This window comes from Eulemur rufifrons, chromosome 15 (assembly GCF_041146395.1).
Source record: "Eulemur rufifrons isolate Redbay chromosome 15, OSU_ERuf_1, whole genome shotgun sequence".
NCBI classification, from domain to species: Eukaryota; Metazoa; Chordata; class Mammalia; order Primates; family Lemuridae; genus Eulemur; species Eulemur rufifrons.
The window spans coordinates 23,579,252-23,602,888 of record NC_090997.1 but is presented as its reverse complement, the minus strand read 5'-3'; the positions used below and the strand labels follow the sequence as shown (position 1 = coordinate 23,602,888).

General features: G+C 35.6%; 1 protein-coding gene across 10 annotated transcripts in view; it reads left to right on the top strand.

Annotated features, from left to right (window-relative positions):
- The window catches only part of DST (dystonin), a 443,403-nt gene that overhangs the window by 402,004 nt on the left and 17,762 nt on the right, over positions 1-23,637 (top strand). For all 10 annotated transcript variants that reach the window (XM_069487494.1, XM_069487495.1, XM_069487498.1 and 7 more), the window contains 12 exons: positions 2,364-2,561; positions 2,898-3,026; positions 5,741-5,911; positions 6,830-6,985; positions 7,186-7,392; positions 10,017-10,136; positions 12,581-12,750; positions 13,711-13,870; positions 16,880-17,074; positions 17,585-17,713; positions 21,191-21,334; positions 22,037-22,225. In XM_069487494.1, the coding sequence (XP_069343595.1) occupies positions 2,364-2,561; positions 2,898-3,026; positions 5,741-5,911; positions 6,830-6,985; positions 7,186-7,392; positions 10,017-10,136; positions 12,581-12,750; positions 13,711-13,870; positions 16,880-17,074; positions 17,585-17,713; positions 21,191-21,334; positions 22,037-22,225 (1,968 nt within the window). The remainder of the gene's footprint in view (positions 1-2,363; positions 2,562-2,897; positions 3,027-5,740; positions 5,912-6,829; positions 6,986-7,185; positions 7,393-10,016; positions 10,137-12,580; positions 12,751-13,710; positions 13,871-16,879; positions 17,075-17,584; positions 17,714-21,190; positions 21,335-22,036; positions 22,226-23,637) is intronic.

The window sequence follows — 23,637 nt, the reverse complement described above, 5'->3', positions numbered from 1 at the left end:
TTCCCTTTCTTTCTGAATTAGTTCTTAAAAATATGTGTTATGTTTAAAAGAGTTTTTATATGTCCTATACTTGATTTAAAGCTTATTAGTTGAAAATTTTCGTCTTAAGAGATATATGCAAAACAATTTTGTATTGTTGTCACCTTTGTGGCAATTCTTAATAGATCATTCCCTATCCCTTAAGTCACTAGACTTAATGAGTAAAAGGTTATGCACAGTATAGTTTATCCTGAAATTCAACAGTCTTTCATAGACTTTAACATTGACATTAATAGTTTTGTCTTCAGAATCCTAAATCCTATCCTTAAATAAATTTCCTAGATTATCAAATAGAAATTTTTTGATTATTTTACATGTCTATTAACAATTTTAGAATAAAGGGTAGGGGATTTTTTTTAGCACTTTAAGTTCATGATTTACAGTTTTTGACTATTCTTTAGTTCTTCTTTTATACTTTCCCCCACAATTAGAGAGTAATTGCTCTCTAATTTAAAATTTTCTTTCCCCTTTATCTGGTTCTGTCTGCACTGACAGTCATTGCCCCGCCATATTTGATTAGGCAATTAAGGTTTATTTTGCATAATTAGTGTTTACATAGAAGCTTGTTTCATTATTTAATGTCTACATTTTACCTTTGCTTAGAGCAATAATGACTGGTGAGACTGTGCATAAAAATAAAATCTGTTTATTCTCATAGTGTGAGTTTATAGCTGTATTTACATTTCTTATAAACCTAGCAATTGTCTTAAAAGTAGGATACATCAGTGGTAGGAACTGTGCACAATATGGTAGAGGTGGAAGAATGAGGTGGCCTGATCCAGTTATTTTAGCAGGGGTTTGGTAGGGACCCTTTGGTTTTGTTTATCTGTCTTTCAGTAGTTAGAAACGGCTCCTTTTCTCTTTTTCTTACATTTCTCAAAGATCAAAAGTTAGAGGACTTAGAATTCGCAGCAGAGCTACTAGAGAGGGAAGGTTTCTGTCCCTCTCCTGCTTTCTTCTCCTGCCCCAAGCTCTGCCTTTTAGAACCCAGGCCATTCGGAAGCATAAATTTTATAGAATTATCTTTTATATCTTGACCACGAGAGCATTTAACTCTTTCATTTTGAGAGCGATCCCTACTGTTAACCTATCAAAGTCCGTGATTTCTGTAAGGATAACTTCTTACTCGGTTGGTTTTGTAGCCTTTGAAAAACACTCCCTCACCAGATGCCTCAGAAAATGAGTGACTACAGTGAGAGGAATAGTGATCTCAGATGGTTACTGCTCTTCACTGAAAATCCTCTCTGGGCTGGATTTGCCTCCAGATGTGTGCTGTTGTGCACAGGCCGGGAGACGTGTGCTTTTTCTTTATTTTTGCCAACCCTGAGTCAATGAGTGTAGGGTAGGATTGTGATCAACTCCTACTCACTTTAGAGGGAGGTTTCTTCTGGTTTCCACAAATGTAAGCATAGTCATTTTGAAAGGAAACTATCACTAAGGCTACACTTGTTCTTTAAAGTGTAATTCTTTTCAAATAAGAAATTGATTTTCTTTTTAGCCTTTGGGTTGCTTTCTGTACTTACCACTCTTGTCCCATTTTAGTGCATTTAAGCATTATTCGTCTATGCTTGTATTTCCACTGTATAATAGAAAGGCATTATTTACTGGGATCTGCAGTAAGCATTTCATATGTGTATTTTCTAGTAAAAGAACAGCTGAACTTTGGAATGCTGGGCTTGAGTGTCCCTGATACATAGTGAAATCTCTTTCCCTTTAGTGTTCAGGCCTTCCTGGATTCCTTTCAACGTAGCAGTTAATTCTAGGACCTCTTCCAACAAAAGAAGATAAAGGAATAATTTATGGTTTTTTTTTTCCCTTTCAGAGTGCTAGTTGTAAAATATGGTACTGTATATCTGAGATTTGATCATTTTATATTTGAAATTGAATATATAGGGGTAAAAATATCTTTTTAATTAATTACTTAAGACATGAGAATTAAGTTCAATTAATTATAATTATAAGATAATTATAATAATTATTGCATAAATTATAATTATATAGCTTGAAACAAGAAATTTTAGAATCTTTTAATTATAATCTCTGGATACTTCGTGTCATCAATTACAAGATCTTTCTAATGGGAATCACTAGCAAAGTGTTTTTACACAATCATATAAGGGTATGTTGGTAGACTAAAGGTATATCCAGGAAAGCTGCAAAGTTGAGGGAAAGGAGTTCATCATTTAAAAACTCAATATTAAGATTCTATGCGTCATATTCTATATGACGTTTTTGTTTCAGAATGTTTCCTAACCAGGAAATAAAGCAGTTGCATTAAAAGTGATTACAAACTAGCAAACACGGTGTTATCTTAATATTCGCAGGTGCTCCAAAATGATGTATTAGCCCACCAGTCCACAGTGGAAGCTGTTAATAAAGCAGGAAATGATCTAATTGAATCGAGTGCAGGAGAAGAAGCAAGCAACCTTCAGAACAAGCTAGAGGTTTTAAATCAACGCTGGCAAAATGTTTTGGAAAAAACAGAACAAAGGAAGCAGCAGCTGGATGGTGCCTTGCGCCAGGTGAATAAGAGAATAAATTCTGAAACTTTCTATGGCGTTCAAGACCAAAATAGCATAGAATTCTTTTCATGTTGAATTTTTATACCTTTAGGAGAGGAGTGAAAATAAGTGGGATAAAGAACAGAGCAGAAGAGAACGCAGCTCTCTGGTTCTTAGCATAATACTCTTAATCTACTAGAGCTCTCCTAATGAGGAAAGGCAAGGCAAATCCAGTGGTACCTGGCTGTTCTTAAGAATGCATAGAGAGGCTTAGGAGGCTGGGGTTGTCTGAACCTTATTTTCTGCTTACAACTGACAGTGTTTGCGGCCCCAACTTAAAACTTCTTATTACTTCAGGCCAAAGGGTTCCATGGCGAAATTGAGGATTTACAGCAGTGGCTGACTGACACGGAGCGACATCTGTTGGCATCCAAACCTCTGGGAGGTTTACCAGAAACAGCCAAGGAGCAGCTTAATGCCCATATGGTAAGGATGGTATTTCCTACAGCTCTAGCCTCAGATGAACAAACTGACCATTTTGTGTGGGGCCTGGTGATACGGAAGTCATGGGAGAAGGCTTTAAAGGATGCACCGTTTTATGGCAGAAATCACTATGTATACGTGCTATAAACACCACCATTTATTGGTTAAAGTCAGGACCTATTATTTTATTTCAAAGGTTAGCGTGTCAGTCTATGAAGAGAGGTTTTAGAATTCTAGACATTGTTTAGAAGCAAATCTTCCCCCACAAAATGATAAGCTTGTATGGGTACTTGTGTAAATTATAAACCCTTGTGCCTTGAAGTATAGAAAAAAAAATCTCCAAAATAATCAGAATTGACTTAAAAATATTGTTCCAAGCATGATACTCTCACCTGGTTTCATGGAAGGCTGGAAAATATGTTCTTGTTCTGTTAAAAGAAAGTTACTGGTTTGTTTTAATGGTGATAGAGCTTTATCTTTAAGTTCACATCTACACCAGATATGATGGAGAGGAGGAAGCTTCTGTTTAATTGTCTAATCTGGAACATTTTGCCTGTGGGCAGTTCCCACCCAGATTCTGTGGCACTGTCAACTCAGAAGGAGGAGGAAGAATAATGAAACTTGAAACCTTGGCTGGCTTTCTTTCATGGAAACATAGACTGACAAATTAAATTGAGACTGCCTTTGATTTACTGACATTTTCTATTTATATTCCATTACAATTCAGCTCTAAAAGTTCTGAAAGAAAACAGTGTTTCAGATTTTGAAAACTATTCCTCTAATTTTTACCCTTGTGAATTTGCATCAGAAATTTATTTTGAAGATTTAAATACTGATAATTAGTATCTTTGAAAATACAAGTAGAAGTACTTAGAGATTTGGTAAAAGAAATCGGCCTTTGTGGATCAAAGTCTAGGATCCTTAATAGATATCTTACATTGTTGTAAGATCTTACTAATACTGTAGTTATTTGGAAATAATTTTGAATTTGGTGATTTGGAAAGGAAGTAACCGTCTTTTTAGGTGTTGTGAAGAAATAAAATAGACTATGACAGTAGGTAACATCCTATTCATTTCACAATTGCCATGAACAGTTAAAATAAGTCCTATTAATCCAGTATAGAATTTTGTGTAAATCTTTAAGGTATATTCATTATTTTTGTAAATTATTGTATGTATGGTTTTTGTTGTTATTGGTTTTTGGTCCCACAAGAGACCCATTTGTTTCACTGAGAAAGTAATTAACTAAATAATAGCTGGAGAGTACTTGTCTTCCTTTTCCATAAAACCCAAGTGACTTCCTTACTTTCCTGCAAGTACTTGCATAGCTTTTACAGAGTCCTTTAATTGTAAGTTTAATGCACTGTTGAACAAATCGACGCTTGGAATTATTCTCTGATAACATAAATATTTTTTAAATGTTAATTTAGAAGAATATAAGAACTTGAAAGCAAAGAGCTTATCTTTAAGATGCTTTACTTTTAGAAAAATATTTAATATCAGCTTATTTGGTTTGAATAGGATATTTAAAATGAATTTCCTATAACCCTGTATAATTTAATAGGCCATAGAAATAATTCTATGATTGAAAAAATTCTAAAGCGTTATTGATATTTATAATACTGTTTTAGTTAAGGGTCTTTTGATTTGGTTGTGCTAGAAATGAAGAGAAGTGCAAAACCTGTAATATTAGTTTTCGGAGTTTTTAGCTAATATATAAAAGTTTTGTTTTAGCATTTAAAACTTTTAGTAAGTGATATTGTAAATATGTTTAGAAAGAGGCTATTTTTTAAAAAGGATTAAGAAATTATCAAAGTTTTGAGGTGATGAAAATATTCCGTAGTTAGTATTAATGATTATAAAACCTTGTTAATAACCTAAAAAACACCAAATTGTACAATTTTAAATCATTTTGAAATTTCATGCTATATGAATTATATCTCAATTTTTAAAAATTATAAAGTTGAAAATGTGAGACATAGAATATATAATTTTTCAGTGGGAACTATGATTTAACCCACATAATTGGATAAATAGAATAAAACTGGTCTTAATTTTTAAAAAATGTAATGTAACTGTTGTTTCATTGATTTTAAATGTCACATATGTTGAAGCAGTGTTATATGCTCTATAGAAGGTACCTACCGCATTCCAGTTGGAAGCTTTAACAAATGTTATAAATGAGAATAATTTTCATAGTAACACAAGTTTGGCTCTTGTAATTCCAATATCTGAATAATCAACTTAAATGTCTTACTGTACTGGTTCTTTACTTTCTACCCATTGCATATTTTCTGAATATAGAATTAAATTTTACCAATAAGATAGTGCAGTCATTTTATCAGAGTATGAGAGCTCCTCATTTTAAAGGGGAAGAAATTAAAGCTCAGAGAGGTTACTTGCCCAAGGTCACAGAGCTGTAGTTACTGTACAGTGAAAGCTTTCTTGACAGCATGTAAACTATCACTTCAAACTTTAGCCTGCCAGAATGGATTGATAATGATAGCACCATTTCTGAGATTTCTCAATAGACAGGGTATCACTATAGGTTTCGGTGTTGTTTCAGTACAGTGAAGAGTTTAAATATGTCGGGGTTGCTCTGTATGCCAAAGAAAGATGAATATAAGATGGGGGCTTGGGATTGATGGCCTGGAAAAATAGAACTCTTAGATTTTATTCTCTTAAAGCTGATATAACTTGGGGGTATCTCAATTTAGGAAATCTGTGCAGCCTTTGATGCTAAAGAAGAAACATATACGAGTCTGATGCAGAAAGGCCAGCAGATGCTTGCAAGATGCCCCAAATCTGCAGAGACAAATATTGACCAAGACATAAATAACTTGAAAGAAAAATGGGAATCGGTGGAAACCAAGCTCAATGAAAGAAAAGTATGTGCTTTGATTGATATACTAGAACCAGTATTTTAGTTGTTTTATTTCATGAATTTTGCCTTATTTTTGAGGAGAACTATCAGGAGCATAACTTTTAATGATTTCTTTTTAAAATCTTTTGTATGCATTTGGAGGTTTCCTGGGGTCAGTTGAAAATAGTATTCTATTTTAACACCAGTGACCAGAGTTAAAGGGTTACAGTCAATATAGATAACGATATAGCATAGATCAAGTGTTGCTCAGGGGTATTTTTAAATGTTGTGAACCACTCAAATTCTGGGTTGTTAAATAATTCTATTCTAACACTTATTAAACAAGGGGGCTGTTTGTAATGGGGAGGGAGAACAAGAGAGTGAGATGATTGTATATATATTTTATGTGCACTTACATAAAAAAACATGAGGCAGTGATTAAAATTTATGTTAAATTATGAATATGTTTTTGTCACTTTTTTAAAAACCACAAGAAAAGCAATCTAAGAAATCCCAATATTCCTGTTTAATGCTGTAAGAAAAACAATAGGCTAGGAATACTAGATTATATATGCCATCATTGATAGTGCATAAAGTGTATGTCATAGTATTTTTACCCCAAAAATTAATGGTATGAATGCCAATTTTTCTTCCTACAGATACTGTTTAGTAATTGTGCTCTTTGGTTAATTGCCATAAAACATAATTTAGTGTATATTAAATTTTTTTCTATTTGCAAGGAGATGCTTCTTACTAAACTTAAAGGGGTTTGGTCTGCAAGTATTCTGGTGAAGGCCCAATGCATTTATAAGATTTTTAGTTAATACAGATATACATAAATAAAATGGAGATAGGAAAGGAACCTGCCAGAGATGGTTAAACTGAAACAAACAAATTAACCCAAACCCTTAAACATCAAATACTAAATAATCTGTCTTCGCAGACTAAACTGGAAGAGGCCCTCAACTTGGCAATGGAATTCCACAATTCTCTGCAAGACTTCATCAACTGGCTTACCCAGGCTGAACAGACTCTAAATGTAGCTTCTCGGCCAAGTCTTATCTTGGACACAGTCTTGTTTCAAATTGATGAACACAAGGTATGTAGTGACTCAAATGGATAGCATTCTCTTTTCAAACACGGGCCCATTTTAATGTCAAAAGCATGCATTTGGTCTGTGTGAAAACTATCTTTTGTCCTTTAAAATAGTTTCAGCTTTATGGCCCCAGAAGTATTAAGTATTTTTAAGGTTGATCCGTTTTTCACTTGTTTCTACTCATGTCCTTTTTTTCGGGAAAGGTCTTTGCCAATGAAGTAAATTCTCACCGCGAGCAGATAATAGAGCTGGACAAAACTGGAACTCACCTGAAATATTTCAGTCAGAAACAGGATGTTGTCCTAATTAAGAATCTACTTATCAGTGTACAAAGTCGGTGGGAAAAAGTGGTTCAACGGTTAGTAGAAAGAGGAAGATCTTTGGATGATGCAAGGAAGAGGGCCAAGCAGGTAATAATCCTTTACAAAAATTCTTTGAACTTGTCAATAAATCATTTGTAGCTGTTGAAATAAATGTTATAATATTAAAGTACTTTTATTGCAGGTTGTGTTAGGTACAACAATTAGGGCATGGAGCCAAGGTGTTTATTTCCTAAAAGGGCTGTGGCCTAAGTTTCGATGCTGACATCACTTTTTGACCTGGCAACAACTTCAGGCCCTGGGGACTAATTTTGAAAAGACTGATTATAGCTTGACTTCATAGACAGGCCGTTATCATTAAGGCCAAAAAACAGCTCAAAATGTTTGTTATTGAGTTTGTTTATTTTTCCTTTGTCCTTTCAACCTCCACTCTCATACTGAGTGAGATATCATACTTTATTGTACTGCTGCCTTTTGTTTACTTCCTAATCCAGACTTTCTTCACAGACTATCAGAGCTGAGAGCCAAACATGGAGCCCTGCAGACAACTTTCTGAAAAGGCATATTTTGTGTCTGAGTTGGTTGGCACTCCCCACCTCTCTTGTTGACAAGCCTTCATTTCTTCTCTAGCATTTTGGTACAACTCCATCTCACTTTGAAATTAATCATTTGAATCTTTTGGGGCTGCTTTTTAAATTAAAGCTAGTGAATTTCAGGAATCTCATAAGGAACTTCCTCATTCCCTTTACCTGTTAATAACATTCTGTTCTAGACTGAACACAGAAAAGAGGTAAAATTCTGTGTCTGTTGCTTTGTACTCTGTGGAAGAGCAAGCTGTACCTACCTTGCTTGCTGTATATCTTCTTTTTAAATATCTTTGATTTTCACTAGAAACTTAGTATAATATTACAGCAGGATTTTATAATTACTCTTTTTTGCCCCATTCAGTTGCATTTTCCTAGCCCTGGTGTTGTACCCCACTGTTTGGCGGAGTTAGGCACAGTTGAGTGATGCAAAAAGCTGTCATGGGAGTCAAGTGTTTCAATGTTTAAATCTATCAGTATGAATTTTTACAGGCCTTAGAAATGAGAAATTGCGTCATTACAGGACTACATGCCATGTATCTTTTATTGAGTGGGAGGTATGAAATGTTCAGTATTATGATTGAGTCTCTGGGATGGAATCAGTCTCTAATGTTTCGTAAACACAGTGTTTATTCTGAGCCTGACATTTTTCTCTCCACATTATGTGGCACAGCGCCATCTGTAGTACAGGCATTTCTTGAGTTGTGAACATCTAATTTGGAAAGGTTTCTTGGCTACCAGTAGCCAGTTGCTCACTCTCCTCCTCCTTTCTCCATTTCATCAATTTTATTTTCTCATTTTGTTTAATTAACTTTATAAATATTTTCTACTGTTTTCAGTGCAAATGTATAGCATTCCTTCTGTTTATGTGGCTTAAAAATAGTTTTGAAAGTAGGACCAGCCTTAGAACCTGTGCATTTATGTCACTGAACTTACCATCTAGCCATTACAGCCTATGTATTATTTGGAGTCAAACCACCTAACCCCTTGCCTAGACGTTTCTTTATTTTTTCTTATTCTAATATCTCAGTTTTTGGCTCAGATATTGATCGTAGTTCTCTGACTTTGGCCGTTCATGTACCTGTTCTGGCCTTTATTTTTTTCATGTTGAAATTGATTAGCACGTGACAGGGAAATGCAGGGTGAGCAGCTTTGTAATGCGATGATCTCTAGTGAGCTCTCGTAGCTTTGTGATTCTGTGTTCTTCCTTTGTTCTTATTGTTAGATGCCTTTTTGTTGTTTCATTATTAATGTGCTTTGGTATACAACAGATTTTATTTTGATTACTGAAGTTTTTGTTATGTATCTGTTCACTTAAGTTTATTGTGAGAAATAATTTATAACCAGTTTCACAATTGTATCTAAAAATAGTACCCGCTGGTTCTTTATGATAAACAGAAAAGAAACTGTGACTGAAATCAAACATACATAGCACCAGAATATTTACAAGGCACTAGATGCCAACGAGAATTATATTTTGTTAGAACTCAAGTATTGTAGATGCTCGTACATATAAAACCAGTGTGAAGCACAAGCATTAATTTGAGGGTTTTGATGGCAGCAATAAAGATGTTGAAATATCTTTGTATTACGTAGGAATGAAATGGCCCCCTGTTGTTCTTGCTGCTTTTAAAAACCAATTTGCAAGCTTTATACTTCCACCTCCTCCTTTTTATTCCTCTTTGTTAATATAGGAATTAAACACTTTAGAAGTAAACCCAGATCTGTCAAGAGCCAGCAGTGGATCAAAAATAAAAATAAAAAAGATAAAACATTTTCTGAGAGTTTATGTTAATTATTGAGCAAAAAGAAAGCAAAGGGAGGAAGGAAAGAAAGGAAGTCCTCCCTGGAGCTACTTTACTGTTTCTAGGCTCATTTCTATTTTTTGCTAGAGATGATGTGTTAAATGGGTTATAACAAATTGACCAGGGGGCACAACCACAAAATACTGAGCATTATGAAGACATTTTATAATTTGCTGATGAAAGCTTTACTTTTTTCTTCTTCAGCAGAAATTTTGAATTAACAATTTTTAGCAATTAGTATTAATCTATGTTGTAAAAATATACTAGATTTCAAATATTATATGCTTGAAAATTTTTCGGACAAAGATGTGAATTTCCTTTACAGTTCCATGAAGCTTGGAGTAAACTTATGGAGTGGCTAGAAGAGTCAGAAAAGTCTTTGGATTCTGAACTGGAAATTGCCAATGATCCAGACAAAATAAAAACACAACTTGCACAACATAAGGTGAGGCTATAATTTTAAACAATATTGTCTCATTATGTATTTCAAGATCACTTTAAAATTCTTACTTGATCCTGTGGAATAAAAAAGACTATACAATGTGAACCTATATTAAAAGCAATTGCCCTTCATGTTGGTCAGGTCACAATAATGTCTTTACTTGTCCAGTGGCCATTTCATTAATGATTGTAGGGTTAATTATTAAAAACATACAAAATTGAAACTGGAAGTCTCCTACAATCTAAAACATGTAAAGGATTTGTAGTAATTTGAACATTGCCATTTCAGTTTTTCATGACAACTGTCTTATAATTTCTTTTACAGACCAAACGCCACCTTGAAGGTAATTCTGTAGTAAAAACTAATATAGATTTTTCAGTACAGATTCTTTTAAACAGTGGAGTGATAAAAATTGGTTGCCTGTACCTAAATTGGTATTTTATTTGTGTGTATATAAAATTCCACCGCTGACTTCAAAGACACATAATCAGTGACTTCTTTTTATAGACTGGAAAAGCATGTGGAAACATTGCTTTTTTTTATATTTTCTACCTTTTATATTCCTTCTACAGGGCATTCAAAGAGCATTCCCTCCCCCTTCCCCAACTCTTTTGAATTTGGGTCTTTCTAAAATTCTGTTTGTGAAGTGACAGCCAGCCATCAGGGTGAGGATGTGGGTCAAAGGAGAGTGGTTCCTGCAAATAGTTTTATAATTTTAGGCATCTGCATATAAAGTGGTGCTTGAAACATGATAATTTTAAAAGGCTGGAAAAATTGGGGCAATGTAAAATTTATCATCATCAGGAAATTCTAGCGGTCATCTTCACGCAGGTTGCTGCTTCCTTCAGTGGGTCTGACCTCAGGAGGTCATGATGGGAGGAAATATATTGGCACCTGTTCTTTGGCCAGATGAGGGTCAGTCACTGGCTCGTTCTGCTGGCACCCTCTGCCTGTGAGCTGCCACATCCAATGTTGGAAGCACAGTGACAATGAGCAGCACCTTCTGTCCTTCCCCTGTGATGGAAAAATGAGAGCCTTCTCAAAATAGAATGCCTTATTTGAACTTGAACGCAGATGTTGTATCATGTAGTCTTACAAAGGTATATTGCATATTAAAGTTAGAGAATCATAGAAATAAGAATATGTGAACAATATCTACCCTGTTAGAGTCTCTATTTTTCCTGTGACCTGTTGGCAAAGTCACCATTTCTCTGAGATACAAATTCAAGGTAGTTCATTAAGCCAATTTTCTATTCATCATTCGAGTGCCATTGTGTTTAAAAAGCATTAATCTGTCCTGTATACAGACATAATGTTTATTATGTGTCTGCTGCATGAATAAAATCTATGTCAATGCCATGACTCTAATAACTAACATTCTATTTAGAAGAACATGAAAAAAATATTTACAGATAACAATCTGTAGAAATAGTATGACATTGTAATTGTGGTATTTATTACTTAAAAATTTCCAGGTGCGAATGCCTCCTATTACAAGGCAAGATAAATAATTTAGTCATATTAGAACATTCAAAGTGTGTAGGTTTTAAAGACAATAAAGCCTATAGTCTCAGCTTCTCAGGAGGATGAGATGGGAGGATCCCTTGAGCCCAGGAGTTGGAATTCAAGCTGGGCAACATAGCGAGACCTCATCTCTCTAAAACAAGTAAAACTTACTAGGTAATGGTAATGTTGAGATTATTTTAGAAAAGTGTACATTTGCATGGCATTTTACTATCTGGGATGATTCTGATGTGCTGTCAGGTTTGAGAATCAGGTTTATATTAGTGTTTCCATGATATTTTATGAGCTTGTAAGCTGCCCATTAAGTTGACCTTTCTTTCTTCTCATCCCTGAGGTTGTTTATTCAATAGCAATTGTCTCATTTGTTCTGTTCTTTCTGTTAAATATTTATAAACACTTACAAGCTGTTAAGATGGTAATGAGAGGCCGACAAAGACAACGTTCTTTGCTCTATAAAAGCTTATAATTGAGTTGTGTAGAAAGAATATGCAGATGCTCCTGTACTTATGATGGGTCTGTGTCATGATGAGCTCATCATAAATTGAAAATATCATAAGTCAAAAGTGCATTTAATACACCTAATAAACATTATAGTTTAGCCTCGCCTACCTTAACTGTGCTCAGAACGTTCACATTAGCCAACACTAGGGCAAAATCATCTAACACAAAGACTATTTTTATAATAAAGTATTGAATATCTCATGTAACTTATTGACTACTATACTGAAGTGCAGTTTTTACTGAATCAATGTCTATGCTTTTGTACCACCTTAAAATCAAAAAATCTTAAGTCAAACCATTATAAGTTGGGAACCATCTGTATTTAATCTCCATTTATTAGCAATGCCTCTTTTAATGCCTTTTACCTATTTGTTTATTAGTCCCAAGTAAAAAGGCACATTATTTTTTTGTTAAATATATAGGAGTTTCAGAAATCACTGGGAGCCAAGCATTCTGTCTACGACACCACCAACAGAACTGGACGTTCTCTGAAGGAGAAAACCTCCCTGGCTGATGACAACCTGAAACTAGATGACATGCTAAGTGAGCTCAGAGACAAATGGGATACCATATGCGGAAAATCTGTGGAAAGGTAAAATATTCTTTAAAGCATTTTGGTTACTTTGTAGACCACTTTGTAATACATAGTAGTGGTGTTTTGCAAGGACATTTTAGGAACCTTAAACACCTCCTTTGCCTGGGGAATTTCTGCTTATCCTAAATGCCCCATTCACACAGCACTGGCATTGAGAAGGCTTAGCTGTTCATTATTTTTTATTTTTAACTATTCGTTACTATCAAAAGTGGTATCATTCTCCAAGCCTCTGTCATCTCACACCTGACTACACCAAATGCTCCTGACGGGTCTTCCCAGGTCTACTTTCATCCCTCCCTTAACTTAATTTCTATATGACCACTAGGATGGTTATTTAAAAATGTAAATGAGATCTTGTCACTCCCGTTCTTCATACCCTTTAAGGACTTACTACTGGACATGAAATAAAATAAAGCCTTCTTTTTGTGATGTGCAAGACAAAAAATTACAGTCCCAGCAAACAGTTCAGTGAATGCCGGAGGTTTGAGATGGGGGAAGATGTGACTATAAAGAGAGAGCAAGAAGGAGATTTCCCGGATGGAGGAACTATTCTGTGTCTTGGTTGTGGGGATGATTACATGAATTTATATAAGTGTTAAAATTCATAGAACTGGACACCAAAGAAAGTCAACTGATAATTTAAAAAAAAATTGGAAAAAATATTTTAAAAATTAAAAAGATCTGTTTTTATGAAGGGACTTAAATGTCAGTGATTTCCAACGGTGGTAGTAAGGAAATTTTCCTGGAACAGATGCCATGTATTTAAGGAATAAAAAAGAAAATTTGAGAAAAGTTTTGATATTTACTAAAGAAAGCAGAGAAATAACAACGAGTATCAGTGTGGTGGTGGAGGTCTTCTTGATACCACACAACCTTCATAAATGAATTTCAGATATTCAGATATATAAGGATGGCTTTTTGTTGCTCAGATCAATTTTTCCTCCTTTTGTTCCCCAGACAAAACAAGCTGGAGGAAGCCCTGTTATTTTCTGGACAATTCACTGATGCCCTGCAGGCCCTCATTGATTGGCTGTATAGAGTTGAACCCCAGCTGGCGGAAGACCAGCCTGTCCATGGAGACATTGATTTAGTGATGAATCTGATCGATAATCACAAGGTATTGTTATCTGGGGCAGTTTATTTTATCTTCTGTGATTATTCTGAGTATGGAAGGAAATATAAACCACTTAAAGTAGTCTTTTAAAATCAGGAGAGTATATATCATACTACATAATAGTCTTTATTGTTGAACTGTGTTTTCGTTTGAGCAGAATCAGGATGCCAACTTTAAAAGTAATGGAGCAAAATCACTTTAGTATCAGTGAAATACTTTTGTTTTTAACACGTTGACTGCCACACTGGAAAAAAAAATTTTCCTTGGGGCCACGGTGTTTTATTATGAAAATAGTGTAAAAATTTCGAAAACAAAATGATCCTTCCTAATTTACTGAACATTTTGTTATTTTTTTATTGTTTTCTGTGTGTGAGTTATATGCGATTAAATTGTCAATATTAATTGTAAAATAAGAACATCAAGAAGGAAGATTTTCATGAACCAACTATAGTTATATATGCTTCATGAGTCCCCGGGCCCAAAACTAGTAAGAGTTAAGTATAGCTCACATGGCAGTTAATGTGTTAATTACCAGATCTAAAACCTTTTTCGAACTTGGAAAGTGATTTCATCCCATGGTACTTTAAAACATGTGTCGTGAATGTTTTACTGTCTCTAGTTTTTCATTTAAACAATTATGTAATAAAATTTAAAATCATTCATTCAGTGACCTGACACTAAGTCATTGCATGAGTGGGTAGATTTGTGACATGATCCATGGAGAGGTCATGACCAGCTGCTTTTTAAAAAAACAAAACAAAACAAAAGAACAAAATAAAACTGTTTTAACCTTGCCCTTCATAGCTGTTTATGAGTCAGCAGCATGTGCTATGAGAGATTTGATTATTATTTACGTCAGGAAAATTGGTTTCCTTGCAATCTCCTGATATGTATGTTAAACTGTCATGCAAATCAAAGGTAATAATATTCAAGGTGTCCCACTAAGTATAAGGTTCTAAATTATGATCTAATGATATGAAACAACTTAACCTTGGAAACAAGTACAGTACCAATGTAGAATGGTTGTATCAGAGTTGACTTTATTTATAAATATCTTACAGCACTCTGCTTTTGAATTCATGATGTATTTCCTCTCTACTTTATAATTTTTGAGTTCAGAGAATTTATTTCATTTAAAAACATTCTCTTTATACTGATTATGCTGTTTGATCTTACCTGTTCTTTTGAAAATAGTTGGTCCTTTTGCATATTTATTTTCCGTTTTCTGTTTCTATTCTGTCATTACCCATAAAGAGTTTGTTAAACTTAAATATTTAACAGAAAATAAAAGAATAAGTAAAGAACATTGATCAGGCCTACAAAAATTAAAAACTTTAAAAATTACATTGCTTTGCATATATTGAAACAAATGTTTTGTGCATGATTAATACAAACTTTGCTGTTTCCTGGCATTCATTCAATGAGTAATGAATAGTGTAATGTTACTTTTCACATAAATACCATTTTTGTAAGCTCACTGTCTAAATATTTACTGCCTTAAACACTTGCCAGATTTTTTATATATTGAAGGCCATCAAGAGTGAATTACTCATTTAGCATTAGTAATACAATTGAAAGACTCAAGTTCAAGTATACAAAGTATAATGGAGAGTCTCCTTGGATATATTGGACTAATCCAATCATAGATGGAGTATTAACATACCGTACCTTCTGTACATGTGTTTTTGTGTACATACATATGTATTAGTGTGTATGTGTGTGTGTTTGTCTATCTGCAGGTACATCTCATTTAACGCTGTTAGAGTGAAATCAGTCAAATAATTTATCACTTTTGTGATGGGCTCACATTTATGAATGATCTGAGTATCAGAATAGAAAAGTATGGATATAGCCAAATGATAATATTAGTTTATGATGATTTTTTAAAAATAAGTTAATTTTATTATAGACAGAATGTTCATTATTTGAAATATCTAGTTGCATATATGGACGCTTGGATCAAAAATGAAGAATCCTGGGCTCACTTCTTTGATTAAGTCTGTGGCCAAAAGTAGCCAGTGTAACTCTTGGCACATCAGAAGTTCATCAAAATTAGACAGGGTGAAAAAAAAACTCCAAAAAACTTTTTCTCTGAGATGACAGGTAGGGATTTAAGCCTCTAAATTTGACATTGTAAGTTAGCACCTAGAATGTTGTGAAAGACCAAGGCATATCATAGAATGAAAGCACCATATGCCAAGTCCCTGTGGGATTCCCTGCCATAATGCTGAGACCCCGATGGCGGACACCAGGATTGCCTAGTCCTCTGGTAATCTCTTAGCTGTGTCTCTTATAGTAGTGTGGTAGCCAGCACACACATGGCCCTCACATTCATGATTTGAGAATGATTAGGATGCCATATTAAAAAAAATCATAGGAAAAAAAGAATTTTATGCATTTTCTTAATGGAATTGAAGTTAAGAAGGCTGACTGCCATTATTTAAATCCAATGTGTCATTTAAAAAATAAGGTAATTGGGCTGGGCGCAGTGGCTCATACCTGTTATCCTAGCACTTTGGGAGGCTGACATGGGAGGATCACTTGAGCCCGGGAATTCAGACCAGCTTGAGCAAGAGCGAGACCCCATCTCTACCAAAAATAGAAAACTTAGCCAGGTGTGGTGGGGTATGCTTGTAGTCCCAGCTACTAGGGAGGCTGAGGCAGGAGGATGGCTTGAGCCCAGGAGTTTGAGGTTGCAGCGAGCTATGATGATGCCACTGCACTCTAGCCCAGGTGACAGAACAAGACCCTATCTAATCGTATCTTGTTCCCTCTGGAGGATGTTACAAGACTAAACAAATTTATACAAGACTGTGTCTTTGACAGTGCTCAGATAGGAGCAGTGTGTCATCTCTTATCTTCTGAAGATTCTGCCAAAAATATAGTCATGAAACTCTAAGTCTTTGATGTCTGTATATGGTGTTATATACACATACATATTTCAAACAGTATGTTTTCCTGTTTTGGTTTTGTAACTAAAAATTAATTTTTTTAAAAATGTGGTCTTCTTAGGCCTTCCAGAAAGAGCTGGGGAAGCGGACCAGCAGCGTGCAGGCCCTGAAGCGCTCGGCCCGAGAGCTCATCGAAGGCAGTCGGGACGACTCCTCCTGGGTCAAGGTCCAGATGCAGGAACTGAGCACACGCTGGGAGACCGTGTGTGCACTGTCTATATCAAAGCAGACACGATTAGAGGCAGCCCTGCGCCAGGTAACAGCCATGTAAATGATAGCTGGGTGTAATGGGGAAAGTATTGAAACCTCAGCAAGAGCTACTCTCGTAAAGAACTATGAGTCTCCTCGGTTCTCAACCCGGACAGTCATGGAAAAGGAAATTCTAGTAGCATAATTGCCTTCATCCTCCCCCTGCCTTCCCTCAAGAATTTAAATTACTCACAGAGGGAGATTTTCTAATCTTCACATAAAAGGAATGCTTGAGTAATTTTTCAGCTTGAAAGTATGATGGGCTGCCATTCATCTAAAATCAAGTTGTTAAAAGGGGGAGTTATTCTTCCTATAGGCCTTTTTGATATATGAGATGTTTTCTTACATGTATAAAATGTGCATATCTTTATTTTTTGAATGAGAGTAATAATGCATATACGTAATCAATTTAAATTTTTATTCTTGGAGGGGAAGAATCTACTGTGCAGTTCTGTAAATTTTGCTAACAGACATATTTGGGAATCTTTGTTTGGGATGTGTGTGTGGGAACTGACAGGCAGAGGAATTTCACTCAGTGGTACACGCGCTCCTGGAGTGGCTGGCGGAGGCGGAGCAAACCCTGCGTTTCCATGGCGTTCTCCCGGACGACGAGGATGCTCTCCGGACTCTCATCGATCAGCATAAAGTGAGTAATATGTAAATGCTAAGTAAAACTAAATGAGAAAGTCAAACAAAGTGGAGAAAATAAACTCATGATGACAAATATCAACTGCATAAATATTTCCCTTCCTGGGAAGTAATTAAACATCTAGTACGTTTGCCAATTTAGCTCTCTCCTCCTTGATTACATACATGTGTCCCCATGCACCTGCCCACACATATGTGTAGCTATCTTTTTATGCATTCTTTTTAGAGAAGTGGGTTTTTCTAAAACTAGTCACTCTTTTTCCTGTCTTTAGGAAGCACATAGATTTTTCTAGAGGGTTATTTGGCTTCTGACCAAAATTGGTCAATTTCGTTGCACTTTTATGTGGGTTTCAAAAAATGAAACTTCCTTAATGAACATTTGGCATTTATAAAATTACACCAGTAGAACTGTAAATTAATAATTTTGACCTTTGTAAAGCAAGATAAGCAAGTAATTTAATAACTCATATTTAAATTTTATTTTTAAGTCTTTGCTGCTTCTGTTCTTAATGAAGAGCTTTTTAAACGCTTTTTAGAAGTAACCTGTAATATAAATTATAAATTTAAGAAATGAATTCCATCAGTAGATACACTGTTGAATAATTAACCAAGTAAAAGTACGGCCATTGAGTTTTCAAGTCAAGAGCTTTCCTGTGGCAATGCATGGAACAAGAGTGATGCAGATAGCTCTTAACAGATGGTTTTTAACCTTTGACTCAAAAAGTCAGGAATTTGAAATGGTAACACTCAATGTGGTATTGATGTCAGCATTTTCTGTTAACTTTAAGGGATCTTTTTAACACCACTAAATAACCCTATCTTTCAAGGTCAAGTTGGAAATACATCATTAATTCCATTGCAGTATGGATTACATCATCTGTAGACTTTTTATTTTAATTAATACCCTGTCTCAAAGGTAGAGTGCCTAACCTATGGCAATGAAATATTGCCTTGTCATTAAAAAAGTCATATAAGCTTGCAGAGCATTATCCAGAGAAATGAAATGCTATATACACCATTTAAATTTCAGGCTAGAATATAAGAATAGGACAATTACATCCAATTTATTGTAAATTTTTAATTCAGCTTAATATTTCAAAAATCTAGTTTATGTTGTATTACTGTGGGCTGACCATCAGCCGGCATTCAGTTCTACTAATGTACTTGGGATTAGGTCTCAGAGTAGCAATAAAGTATCTGCTGAACGTTCCTTGAAGCCCATAGTGCATATCAAACACCCTACAGAAAGGAGCCTATTCGTGGCATCCCCACCATCCCAGCAGGACCAGGAAACCCTTGGGAGTCTAGTATTCAGAGCAGGGGTAGTGGTTTTTGCAACACATTATTTTTAAATATTTTCAAACAGCATAAAATTACCTGCAATTGATGAAGTGCTTCTTAGTAATAATATTTTGTAGTAACATTATTCATTCTGTTTCATTTCCTCTGCTTCCCTTCTCACATTCACCATTCACCAACTGAAGAAAAACAGGATATTTAATTTAATTTCTTAGCACCAGGACTAGAGACTTCTCAGTATAACCCAGCTTCCCTGCACGAGTACAAACCACTACGGGGACATTCAGACTAGATTGGAAAAGCACAGAATGAGGTGGGAAGTTCACAGTCCAGGCTACCAAATTCTGGGCATGACCCTAGGCTCTTCTAGAGGTAGAAGGGATTGAAAGTATGTGATCTGTATCAGCTGTTCTCTGGGGAAACACAGCTCTTACGTTAATGTACATTTTTCTTTTCCTAATAAAGTGGGGTTTGTTAATTCTTTCATTTAAGAGGGTCTGTATTGGGAAAAATTAAAAGACTTTCAAAAAATAGGTTATGATATTGAAAAAGTAGGTGGTGGTATAAAAGTATATTGTTCATTGAACCTTGACTCCATGATAGTAAACATGTGTAAATACAAGGGCTAAAAAGCATATATTCAATCAATCACAAAACTCTTTTGAGCCAGTTACTGGAAGTGGAAAACTGAATGACACAATCTTTTAATCTTGTGGACTTAAAGTCTAGTAGACATGTGTGTAAACAATTATAACATAGCAAAATGCTAGAGTAGGAAGTGTTTAACTGAGCTGCTTCACAGAGTTTAAAAACACAAGGTCACTATGTATTATACTGTACACATTTTAAAATGAACGCCCTGTTCACATGGCAGGAGTAGTAAGGGTATCATCTATGTCTGCAGCCTGTGGTACTCACTGTCGGAGTGATCGAGTCATCTCTCTTAGTGCCAGGGTCCAGATAGATTGGGGTGTCTGCAGATGAGAAAGCATGTCACATTTTTTAGGGCACAGATCCCCATTTTTTAACTATACTTTTGGAGTTCTGTGATCCATGTATCTATGGATGGTTCTGATGGTAGAAAGTATAATTATGGATGTGAGACATTTATAAAAAGGTTATTCGTAAGATCATCCTTGATCTTTGTTCAAGGATGATCTTTGTTCAAGGCTTTGCTCATCCTGCTCTCCCACAGAGACTGGCTAGAAGTGCCAAAACTGCCGGCACAGGGGAGAGCGGCTCTTAATGGCTTTCTAAGGGACAGTTTTCTCACAGGCTGGCCTGCTGTCAGGCCCCCTCCCTCCAACCTCCCCCTGAGTCTTCACTGTCTAGACCCTTGGGGCCCTCTCTCCCATACCCCTAAACACTTAGAGTTCCTTACCCAGCCTTCTGTCTTCTTGGTACTTAGTTGTACATATTCCTATCTTTCCTGGCACAATTAATGCTATTTTAAATACTAGCCTCCTTATCTTATTTATTAGAACTTTTTTTGCAATCAGCATTTTTTCTATCTCTAGCAATGCTGTCTCTCTCAATCCTACTGTCCATTAGTAATATCATCATAATATGTCCAAATTTAGGAGGGTTTATTTTTTTTTTATAATGCATTTTTAAAGCATGAGATACCATCCTGTACAATTGGCCTTCTACCATAGCTGTGGGTTAAACCAACCTTGGATGGAAAATATTATTAATAAAAAAAAATGGATGGTTGCATCTGTACTGAAAATGCACAGACTGTTTTTCTTGTCATTATACCCTAAGCAATACAGTATAATAACTGTTTACATAGCATTTAAATTATATTAGGTATTATTAGTACTCTAGAGATGATTTAAAATATACAGGAGGATGTGTATAGATTATATGCAAATACGATGTCATTTTATATAAGGGACGTGAGCATCTGTGGATTTTAGTATCTACTGGGGTCCCGGAACCAATCTCCCACGGATACTGAGGGATGACTGTACTTGTATTTTGAAATATGTAATAGAAAGTACTACATTTTCTATTTTATCCTCGTTTCCTTCCCAATTAGTGGATGATTTCCACTGTGAAGAAACCAGTTCAAGTTCTTCTTTATTTGTTTAACTCTGACAATCAAACGAACATCACCAGCGTCTTGTTTTCAGCCAGTAGCAACAGCTAATTGGAGTCTTTGTTTCTGCTGTAGGAATTCATGAAGAAACTGGAAGAAAAAAGAGCTGAACTGAATAAAGCCACCAGCATGGGAGACGCTGTTCTGGCTATCTGCCACCCTGATTCCATCACCACCATCAAGCACTGGATAACCATCATCCGGGCCAGGTTTGAGGAGGTCAGTACGTCTCAGATGATCTTCAGAGGAGCAATAGCTTTGAGAGTTGGGGGGTGTGGGAAATTTCAACAATTGAGATGCACTTAACGACCAAGGGAAAATGAGACCTCTACATAGATAATATTCTTTAAAATACCCTTCTTATGTGCATTACCAGTCTCTGAAATGCACTTTTCGTTAAAAAGTTAAAGGAATTTTACAGCTCTGTCTATGGAATGTTAAAAGGCAAATATTTGGTTCACTGTATAACATTTTGTCCCATTTCCACATTGTGTCTGTTAAATAATCCAGCAGTTGAATAATGTTTCAGAGCAGTATATACTTGTGGAGTGAATTGGTATACACAAAGTAAATTAATTCTCTAGTTAAAATCTTAGCTTTTTTTATTTCTACTCTGCTACATGGAGGAAGCATACTTGATTCTGCAAAGAATGCATATTCAATTTTAAATTAGAAAGCAAAGGGAAGCCTGGATGACTGACATACATCTTTAAATTCTGCAGGCGATGAACATCAGAGAGAGGGCTCTCATATCCTCCTCAAGCTGGGTCTCCCTGCCACTAAGGGGACCTGGAAAGACTAGAAGCATTATGGGCCTAGCTGAGGATGATCCTAATTGACATTTAAAATTTGTTTATTTTATATCAATGCAATTATTTACTATGTTGGAGAAATTCAGAGAAATTTCTGCTTCTCTGACAGGTGCTGGCCTGGGCAAAACAACATCAGCAGAGATTGGCAAGTGCTCTGGCTGGGCTCATTGCTAAACAGGAATTGTTGGAAGCTTTGCTAGCTTGGTTGCAATGGGCTGAAACTACACTTACTGATAAGGATAAAGAAGTCATCCCCCAGGAGATCGAAGAGGTGAAAGCCCTCATTGCAGAACACCAGGTAAAATAAATATAATCCTAACCCCCGTTAGCCATCATCTCAGACATTTTCTTTCTTTCAGTGCTGTACTTCTCAAAACATTGCTTTGTGCTTGTTATTTCCACTTCTTCAAATATATTCCTCTGCTCCTTGCAACTAGATTTTAAATTCTACAGCTGTCCTAAAACCTGTCTTCACAGTAACCCTCTGTGACCTTCTCCTTTGACCCCTGTGAAGTTAATACTCATATGTACTGTCTCACACTGGCACCTGCCTACCTCTCACCTTCTAAACATCAGCTGTCCTCACTGCTTGCATTTTATCCCCAGCTCTCTACTCCTCTCACTCTGCTCCCGCTTTTGGTGATCTCACTCACCCTCATGGCCTCAACTGGTACCTTGTTTTATTGCTCAGTGTTTGCACATTCATCTGCTTCCCAAGATGACCACCGGTACTCCAGATACATCAGAAGTAAAAGGGAACACATGACCTTTCTGAGAAAAGTTTCTTCCCCGGTATATCCTACTTGTTTTAAACTCAAATGATGGGTGTCACACTCACTCTGATGTATGTGATTGCTTGTTAGTTTGTTTAATGCACATTTACAAAGAGAAACAGTGTCAGCTCAGTTGGGTAAGCAGATCACATTGCCGTTTTTATATTTTAATAAAAGTCTAAGGTATCACTGTCTATAATATCCCTAAGAGTTTCCTGTCGCGTTCCCTGTGATCAGACGTATTGAAGTGGTCTGAGTTCTCCAGTGTGACAAATATTCCAGAAATGCATTCTTTCACTTTGCACTTTTGTCTACTTTTCCTTTTTCCCATCACTTTTCACAGTTTCTGCCTTTCCTTAGCCTTTGCTACAAATTCTAGACATAGGGATACCTAGGAAACAATAACAACACCAATAATAAGCCTAAAGAGACAAAATAAGCAATGACAAGATAGTCAAACCTTTTAAATATAACTGTAATAGACTTTAACCTAAATAACTTCTACCATCCTCGGAATATCTTATTTATGAGTATTTTGATATATCCCCATTTAATGTGAATGCATTGTGTCACTGTATGTCAAAGCCATCTTACATTTTTCAAATATTTAGGTGAAATGTGCCACAGAAAAGTCCCAGGGAACACCCTAGCTAACTAGTTCCTTTGCCAAGAAATGCTAACTAAGGATTCCTCTAGAAGGGCTTGGAAGCTTGATCTTCTTTGGTACACAGGTTATTTCATTCACATGACTGCTTCCACGTGTGGTCTTCAAACTGAAACAAATTACTTTTATTTTTAATTTAAATTTACTCTCTTTACTAGCTATAACATTTTGGATTTGTTATATTTAAAAGTTAGTAAACGCTGTGTATGATAATGGTTTAGATTTTTTTTCCCCTAAAGATAAAACCTGATGATTTATTCTCCTTCAGAAATA